General features: G+C 36.2%; 1 protein-coding gene across 9 annotated transcripts; it reads left to right on the top strand.

The window, feature by feature from the left end:
• The first annotated feature begins 92 nt into the window (after window positions 1–92).
• LOC128608128 (serine/threonine kinase-like domain-containing protein STKLD1) lies at window positions 93–9,617 on the top strand. Of its 9 annotated transcripts, none has more exons than XM_053625595.1 (18): window positions 344–383; window positions 543–629; window positions 702–746; window positions 878–952; window positions 1,085–1,189; window positions 1,329–1,399; window positions 1,539–1,654; window positions 2,274–2,389; window positions 2,687–2,820; window positions 3,053–3,183; window positions 4,177–4,254; window positions 4,348–4,485; window positions 5,467–5,595; window positions 5,751–5,876; window positions 6,647–6,775; window positions 6,984–7,124; window positions 8,270–8,349; window positions 8,454–9,617. In XM_053625595.1, the coding sequence occupies exons 1-18, from the start codon at window positions 369–371 to the stop codon at window positions 8,505–8,507; spliced, it is 1,770 nt and encodes a 589-aa protein (XP_053481570.1). In that variant the 5' UTR covers window positions 344–368; the 3' UTR covers window positions 8,508–9,617. The 9 variants fall into 9 exon arrangements, 8 of the variants coding, with proteins under 8 accessions (XP_053481577.1, XP_053481574.1, XP_053481578.1 ...); XM_053625596.1 differs by having other exon boundaries at window positions 4,369–4,485; XM_053625601.1 differs by lacking the exon at window positions 878–952 and having other exon boundaries at window positions 338–383; window positions 1,038–1,189.
• The last annotated feature ends 84 nt before the right edge of the window (window positions 9,618–9,701 follow it).

The following is a 9,701-nucleotide window of genomic DNA, read 5'->3' on the forward strand; positions in this document are numbered from 1 at the left end:
GATTAGACTAAAGTGAAACCGAGACTGAGTTTGAAATCTTGGACTTTTTCATGTCAAGCCAGACAAGACTGAGAGGAATTGAGGAAGCGGTTTACAAAATAGGGATTCGGCGACCTTGGCCTGTGTGTTTTATGTTAAGCAATATGCTGCAACATCATAAAACACGATTATTTCATTTTGGAGTAAATAATGAGATGACCGCGCGCGAGGATGCACAGCGCATGCGCAGTTGTGTGCCGGCATGTTCGAGGTCTCCAAGCGCTCAAAAACAAACACACACACACACACACACAAAACATCCACACAACCGTCTCCTCACGAATGTAGAGCTGAAAGACTTAGCTATAGAGCTCAAAATTTTTCCTACTATGGAAAATTATGTGGTAAAGTTATTCGGGGACGTGTTTGTTTTATTTTATGAAAGAATGCTTTTTTTGTTTTTGTTTGTTTTGGGTTTTTTTTTTTTTGTTAAAAGTATTGTAACCATGTAACAAGTTTGAAAAGGTAACTGGCTAGTGGCTCATTTGTCCATCTGTTTACAGGTTGTAGATGTGATGTGTCCAGGCTCCTTTGGTATCACCTTTTTTGTAGAAGAAAGAAATTCTGGCTTGGAATACACATTGAAGAAGGTATTAAAGAACACTAGTTAGTTTAGTTTTAGCTATTCGTGAGCCTGAATAATTTCAGAATTACTTTTTTAGGTGGAATGTTTGGATGAAACTAGAGCCAATCGAAGCCTACAGGAGGTAGACAACCAACTAATTCAACTTAACTTAACTACTATCCCTATACCAAAGATTGTGTAACAAATAATTTTGGTTATATTTTTTGCTTTGATTTGTAATGAGTTAGCTGTGTTTGTGTGTGCTGTTCCTAGGCTTTGTGTCTCATCAATGTGAATCACCCAAACATTGTCAGATACAGAGAGTTATTCATATTGTGGGATAAACACGTAAGACCTTGTGAATTTGCTCACAGAAATGCAAGTTTGTTTTGTCTTTAAGTATTTTTGTTGTTGTTTCTGTTCGCATATATAGTTTGATTAATATACGACAGATTATTTAAGACAAGTCATTCATCATAGATAACATCGTCCATGCTTTCAATGGTAATGGACTGTCCTTATATGACCACCCTCAAAATAGTCATCTCGTCTCAAAGGGAGCAAAAGGAGAAGTTTGAAGACAAGGTATCATCTATATCATCTGTATTAATTCACTAGCTAAAAGAATTATATCAGCCAGGTGTATAGCAATTTAGCCAATTGGCTTTTTTTTTATCTTCTCAATGTCTGTGGTATTTATTCTAGAAATGCATACTTTGTATAGTACTTACAGATGTTCTTGGGACAAATGGTGGATGCATTGGTCTACCTCCACAACAGAAACATTTTACACAGGTTAATAGATGTATTTACAAATTACATCATCTTATATCTTTACTACACCTGCATATCTTTTATATAGCCTCCACTATAGTTGATTATATTGATTGTTAAAATTGTGGCGTGAAAGATCTGCTTTGTGTGTAACTTTTAGAAATCTGAAACCATCCAACATTTTGATGAGCAGTGACTCTGTCTTTCGCATATGTGATTTTGGAACAGCAACTATCACACAAGATCGTACAAAGGTTGATATAAGAATCAAAGAGAGTACGTTTAACCTGCATTGTACACAACTGTAAAAGCACTCAGTAACAATGTGACAGAATCTCGTGATTACGATAACAAGACGTTCACAATACTCAATACACATTACGATGTTTTAAGTGATCATTTAATTATGTTGCTTATCCCCAAATGGTGGCAGTTCTATAACAAAATTATAGCATGTACTGCAGTTTTGTTGACATTTAAGGATTCCACGTTCTGTCTTGATTACTGATGCCAACATGCTCTCAAAAAAGGCACTGAAACTTATATGTATTGATAGGAAGCAGTGCTCTTGAACCAAAAAGGAGCCAGGCAGTTGTGTACTTAAATATATGACCTCATCACCAGTAATCTGAATGTTCATTCAGTGGAAAAAAGTCTCCTCATTCGTTTTTTTAGAAATGGATATGAACCACTGCTTGAGATATGCAGTGCCATCTAGTGGACAAAAGTAAATGACTGTTCTCGAGGTTACCAGGTCGTGCCGCTTCTCACAAAGGCATTGGACTGTAATTGAGTTTAGATATATTTAATCACTGATTCGACTACCTTACAGTGCTCTAGGGAGATTGTAAACTGTGACATGCTGACATGCATAACTGTTAATCTGTCTTTCTAGGTGAGAAGTGCTGGATGGCCCCGGAGAGCGTGATGTTGCTCCAGTGGAGTGACAAGTCTGACGTTTGGTCACTCGGCTGTGTCCTCCTGGATATGCTGATATGTCACATACTGAATGTACATTACTCTCTTATTTGTCTTTTGTCAAATATACTGTCAAATAATAAATGACAGTAGTTTCTGTCTCAGTTTGTAAGACATTTGCATAATTCTCTATTCACTGAAAAGTGATGCTTCTTTTCTTCTTTCCAACAAAGGTCAGCATTTTGAAATGAAATAACTTGAATTTCAAATAGATTCGAGGATTTATAAATGTTTGAAATGTTTTGCTGTGGTGTTTCTTGGTCTCATGCTAGCTTTGCCTTAGTAATAAACAGTTTCACAATAGATCATTACTAATTCTGCATTTCACAGGAGGAGGCCTCTTTGTTACAGTTGAGTCAACTGAGACAAGATCTCAGTCCTTTGGATCTTATCATATGCAAAGACTTTCGCAAGCTCCTCACCAGGATGTTAAGCCACAATCCGAAAAATAGAGCCAATGTCTGGTCAGTTTAAATCCATAGCTTAAAAAGGTGTACCCACATGTTTAAAAAAAAAAAAAAACATCTGCTCAAGATATTACTTACAGTGATTTTACATATTCGTATGTGTCAAAGTTAAACACAAAGTTTTTAACTTCACCCTCTTGTACAGAACAGATGCAATATATAATGCATTAATTTAATGATTTTTCAGTGAAAATTGACACAAGAATAGTTGAGTTTTCTGTTAATACAGGGTGCTGGCAAATGAAGCTGTTGTGAAACAAAGTCTGATTCTCTGTGGTTCTTCACCACATACAATTACGCGGACTCTTCCTCAAGGAGTCACTGGGCCACCATTCCATGAAGGGATTGACAGTGTTTTGGGTATGTACTCTAACTTAGAAACATCTCCCCAATTTCACATCCTACGCTAATTTAGAAAGCTGTCTTCATGCTTAGACAATAGTAAAGTCAAATTAAAGATATAATACATTAATGTATTCATTCTAATATGTTATTGTTTCCATGAGTAACACCACATTCATAGTGACTTGCACCATTGTGACTTGTAATACTTTTATTAAGAAACTTGTTTTCACGGGGCTCCTGAGTAGTGCAATTGCTCTTAAGAGATCATAAGTTCCAATCCTGACAGTGCCACAGCCTTCCATGGAAGGGAGTCCAAGAGAACAAAATTGGCCATGCTTGGTGGGGAGGGAGGAGTGTCATACTATCTCTCCCCTGTCAATTACTGTGACATTAGCCAATCTTTGGCATCTGTGAGCTCAAGCATGCAGAAGGCTGGCTTGATGTGTCTCGGGAGAAGCATGTGACTTCACCCTCACCCTCCACAGTTGCTAGCTGTTGAATGACAGGGGAGACCTAACTTGTGGGTGGGAATTGGCCAAGATTAAAATTAGGGGGGAAATTAAAAAAAAATAATAATAATAATAATATAAAAGTGTCGTTACTACAAAAACGTCTTTCGGAACGTCTTCAAGCATTTAAACTGTGCAGTTTTGTGGTTATGGGATAAACTACTTTTTTTTTTGTCTTTTTATTAGCTTTAAGAGAATAAAAAGAGAGAGAGGGTGGTGTAGAAATTACTGTTTATACTTGCAACAACAAAGTGATTACAGGAACTAACTTGTTCCACAACATTAAATGTATCTATAAATGGATAAAACGTAAAATGCATAGTACCACAGTACAGTTGATGTGGTATAAAAGGAATAAAACACTATGGGACATGCTGTTATGGGACAGTAATCAACTTGAGAGTGTAACATCATTACACCATCCTGTCGTTGATTATTTCCTTAAAGCATGACCCCAGGAGCTTTATTCCTCACTTACAGTGATTGTTCTATATTATAGATTTTATGATGACTTATACAGATGTGGAGGCCATTCAGCTTTCTGTTCTGTCATACCTACTGAAGGAGGAAAGAAAGGGTATATCTTCTCACTTGATTTTTTTGTTATATTTAAAGAAAGAATACTAAGAGTATGGATATGAATATAACTTCTATAATTTAATGCATTAAGAGTGCATTCTTTATATAATAGCCATGAGCAGAATTGGTGATGTGGTAGAGGCTGTGACTTCTGCTATGCTGAGCCACTCTGAGTCAGCTTGCATTCAGCTGAAATCATTCCAGCTCATACAACTCCTTCTAACTGCAGGTTAGTCATCTATATATATGTTCCTTAATGAACAGCTTGTCCTGTTACAACCCCAATTCACTTACTTTTTTGGAATTGGAGTTGTATTTTAGGACAATATATTGGCGAGGACTGTTGCCTGTGAGGAGAAAATGTTATTTCCTGTGTCCTGAAAGCTGTGCAGAACAATCCAAAGAACACAGATCTGCTAGCCAATGCCTTTCAAGTGCTCTTACTCATTTCAATGAATGGTGTGTATTTGATGTCCCCACCTCTACTGTAAATGTCTGTATTCATTCACTGCAGTATGGATTCTATGAAATCTCCTCATGTAGTTGTGTGGTGATTTGGGAAACCCTGTTGGATATCCCTGTGTCTGAATTCTGGCAAACAGCCAAAAAAGACAAAACATTGAGTATGCCTATAACATATTTTGACAGATCAACTTAAAGAAATCATAAATATAATTCATCAAAACAACATGGAAAAGTGTTTGTTTACTTTTTAATCTTGCCTAGGCTAGTTTCCTGCAAAGATCACACTGGGTAAGGAGCCAGTTTAATCAGTGTAGTAGTAAAATCAGTCAGTCTGCCTAAAGATGTCTAAAACCTTGCTAGCTACGTGTGATTTCCTCACATCGTGAATGTCACAATTTGATCAAGCTGTTTGATATGAAATGAACATAAGCTTAATCAATTCAGTTTGTAATCAGTTACTGGCTGTCAAAATGTATGGTCCAGTGAAGCAGTCAGAATGAAGTCTTTCTCCTTTTAACTTTTGGGAGAAATCAGATTAAAATGCTATAACTTTACTTGCTGTTGAGATACATACAAAAGAGAAACACATTTCAGTTCAGGGAAATCTGTAGTTTTCAGAACAATATATAGTAGAACATTTGAAATTTCACCATTTGTTAATTAGGTATTTTTAGATATTATTAGATAATTATTGTTGCAATTTCTACAGCTTTGTTTTAAGACTGATATGCTTGTTCTTTGCTAGAGGAGGCCTGTGAACTGATTGTGAAACTGGGCAGTGTTCATCATGTATTGAATACATTAAAGGACTACCCACATGAGAAGGATATCATCATCCCTTGCTGCAAAATCATACAGTGTACACTGGAAAAAGGTCATTGTAATAACAGTTAAATCACCAATAAATTAAGCCTGACCAAAGGACTTCATGGTTAAAAAGATTTTAAGGCTTGCTAATAGAGTACTGCTGTGATTTTTATTATACGTATTAGTATGAAAAGTTAACTTCAGTTCATCTGTTCTCTTAAGGCTATGGTGCTCCAGAATCATTTCCAGATGCTGTTGAGACATTGTGCATTGTGAGTGAGATGCATATGCAAGATGCAGTTGTGACAGAATGCTTGTGTGCTGCACTACAGTTTCTGATTAATCAAGGTAAAATAATGCAGTTCAAGTATACGAGCCAAGGACACACCTTCATTTCTACTGCATAAACATAAAATATGTCAGCACTAGAGTTGGGTATAACACGTTACAAAGTACAAATTTATGTAATTTGATTACAGTTACTGATGTCAATAAAATTACGTTATTTGCATTAAAAATGAATGTTAAGAAAACAATATTAAGTAAAATGCATTTTTAAAATAAATCACATTTGGCACGAGTGCCGGGGCATAACCTGGCCTGGGCCTTCGGGGCTGTAGCCACGAAGATTTTTTCTTTAGCCTGAATAATTCTCCACTTGGAGTGGATTGTTACTACAGTTCCAGTTTACATGAACATGATATGAGCAGAGCATAAAGAAAGATAATATATTTTACATGGTACTGTAGCAGCTCAACCCATAACTTAGTTGTGCCTCCCCTTGTCTAGCAACACCAAACTAGCCTAGTTAGAAAAGTTATATATTTTATCGGTCTGGTAGTCCTACAAACAGTGGCAACACCCGAGTCAAGTTTTACAATAAATCCAACTTTTTTGTAGTGTATTTTTGTAGGTTTGATAGGTTTTGAAAGTAACTTGAAAATAAAGTAATTAGTAATCTGATTACTTTTTACATGCAGTAATCAGTAATGTAATCACATTGCAATTTTAAAGTAGTAATTAGTAATCTGTAGTGGATTACCTTTTTTGAGTAACTTACCCAACACTGGTCAGCACTAAAGCAGAATTTTCTTTCACTTTCGTTTTTATCTATATAGCACTACATGAAGAGAAAGATATTGAGAAGGCTACTTGTCTCTTGATTCATCAACTCAAAAGTCATCCAAATGAAGCTGCTATAGTGAACCATGTGTTTGTCGCTATGGCCGGCTTAATCACAACGTCAGGTCAGAGATCCTGTGATCTATTTAATAACTAAGTGCTAATGACATATGTAAATTGATTGACATTGTCCAGTCTGAATTATAGTGGCATGTCATTCTACTTAGTGCTCTAGATGTCAGGTAGTGATTTCATAGCCAAAGCCATGTCCAACAAACTAATTAAAATATTCTATACATTCTCAAAGACATTCTCCGTATCTGTCCACCTCAGAGACTGCTGCTTTACAGCTTCTCCATGTACCAGATGAAATAAATGGTGTTTATCACATCATGGCCGCTCGAAGACACCATTCAGATTACCCAAAGGTCACAGAGAACTTTTGCCATCTACTGAAGCAACTAGTCCAACATGGTAAGTGCAAAAACATGCTAAGTTGCTACTTTGGTTAAAAATGGATCATGTATTAAAAAGATCAGTGAAGTAAAGGTATATTTGCTTGTTGAAATAAGAGGTAACTAATTTAGAATAAATATGTTTAGGTACAGTAAAAATAACTGTATATACAGATGAGTGACAAATTAAAGGAAAAACTAACAAAGTGTCTTAGTGTCAGGAATGCAGGCACTGTATGCAAGTGCAGGTAGACAAGTCTTTAATAATCAAAGCAATCAAGAGAAAAAAGTCATCCAAATACAGAGTCAAGGTGCAGGCAAAGGTCAGGTCAGGGAATAAACAAACAGCATAAACTACATGACGCAAGAGCAAAAACCAGAATAGCAATCACAAATCAAAGGCTTGGTAAAGACTGGTGAAAAACAACACAGAGCATATACATCACAAAGTAAGAGTGCACTGATGATGCTTATATAGTGAACATGTGTAGTAGAGTCTGGATGAGTGCAATCAGTAGTCGGGTGATAGTGAGATTGTCTGTGATGGCTATAGTCCTTGGCAGCCACGTTTGTAGACCACACTGTATTCTGGGAGCTGTAGTTCGACATTGATTCCAGCATGGACATGACACTTAGTTTTCTGTTCAGCTTCAGCTCCAGTGCACCTTGGTATAGTGTACAAGTCTCTGGAACTGTAGTGTATCATTGAGCACCATTATTCCAAAAGATATTACCTCATATGTTCATGTTTTGATGATGGTGGTGGAGAGCACTATCTAACATGTCAGTCCAAAATCTCCTGTAGGTATTCAACTGGGTTGAGATCTGGTTACTATGAAGGCCATAAAATATGATTTACCATTCAGTGAGCCTTCATGCCCTTCATTATAGGATAATGATAGGATTTTGTGTTGATTTGCAGTAACAGTTCAATGCAAGTATATCCAAACCATGCCAGCTAAATGCATAACAGAGCTACAGGCTTTTTCTTTTAATTTGTCACCTGTCTGTATATGCACTGTTGTTGAATTACGCTTTCAGTTGCATGTCAATGAGAAAGTACATTTCTTTATATTATGCTTAACTTAACATATCAAAGCACAATAAAGATACTTCAAATATACTTTGCATATATCTGTTGACATTGATGTATTTGGATCTTAGATGCTGTCATTCCTGAATTGCTTGCTAAAAATGTACAGGAAGAATTGGGGCAGATACTGCAACAATATGAGTCCATCACGGTTTGTAACAGGATTATTTTTCAACTTGTTGTCCCATATACCATTTGACAATTAGACAAATATGGATGTGACTTGACTTTAAACAGCTATTCTGTCCCTCTTAGGAGACTGTGCTGTTGGCACAGGACGCCCTGTCGAAAATGATGAGCCTTAAATGATGTAGAGTCGATAAGTTCAGCATGACCACGGCCATGGGGGCATTTCAATTTAGCATATTGAAATATTCATATATCCTTGCATTCCTTTATGAGCATAAAATTGTTCCATGTTTTTGGTCAATAAAACAACATATTCAACCATTTAGAATTCTACATCATTTATTTTTGATGGTCTAAATTACATGCTTCCAGTATTAATAAATAATACCCAAAATACTCGCATTTGGTAAGTGTGTTATCCCAGAGAACATAGGGCTACATCCTGGATGGAATGAAAGTCCATCACAGTGCACCATTTTCAATCATTTACACATATGGGCAATTTATGATAGCAGATCCACTTACTTTCATTTACCAGACAACCCAAAATACATAACATTTTAAGCTACATATTAATTTTATCCAACGTGTCTTCATGGATGGATTCATATACGCCATACAGGACTCCTGACCTCTCATGTTTTAAGTAAAGGAAGAATGTTCCCATAATTAATGAGAAAACATTATAAGAACTACAAAGTTAAATATCAGTGCATTGCATTTTCAGAAGGACAGGAACATCTTAGCTTGACCAACGCTGTGTAAAATGTGTGAGTATGTTATTATCATACTGATTCGCTTGAAACAGCTGAAATAAGGATCAGTCTAAGATTCAAAACATGACCGTTATAAACATGGTGCAATTTATCATAGCCGATCCACTTACCGTCATGTTTTTTGGAGGTAGGAGGAACCTGGACAACACAGAACAACCAAAATACATAAAGTCTTTCAGCTACATATTGGCTCATTCTATCCAAACTCTCTTCATGGATGTATTCATACAGGACTCCTGACTCCTCATGTTTTAACTAAAGCAACGATGTTTTGCATAACTAATGAGGAAACAATCTAGGAAATATGAAGTTGGATCTCAGTGCATTGCATTTTCAAGGGGGACAAGATCATCTTGGTTTGACTAATGCTGTGTAAGATGTGTGAGTATGTTATTATCATCATTGATAACCAGCAGAGATATGGATCAGTCTAAGACTCAAAACATGATCAACTGTTATTGATCTATCAAACATGAATGGCAGTCATGACCAGTATAAGAGCTTATATTTCAATATAAACAATTATTAATGTTCACGTGATATTTTATACTGCACTTGTACTGATATCGACATTTGACTAGCTATCGACTGAATGCTC

This window comes from Ictalurus furcatus, chromosome 5, assembly GCF_023375685.1.
Source record: "Ictalurus furcatus strain D&B chromosome 5, Billie_1.0, whole genome shotgun sequence".
Lineage (NCBI taxonomy): Eukaryota > Metazoa > Chordata > Actinopteri > Siluriformes > Ictaluridae > Ictalurus > Ictalurus furcatus.

Bases quoted from the DNA above. Each gene is read 5' to 3' on its own strand.
- LOC128608128 (XM_053625595.1), top strand. The intron at 630-701 runs GTATTAAAGAAC...TTACTTTTTTAG, and splicing joins TGGAATACACATTGAAGAAG to GTGGAATGTTTGGATGAAAC. The intron at 4,255-4,347 runs GTATATCTTCTC...TAATGCATTAAG, and splicing joins ACTGAAGGAGGAAAGAAAGG to AGTGCATTCTTTATATAATA.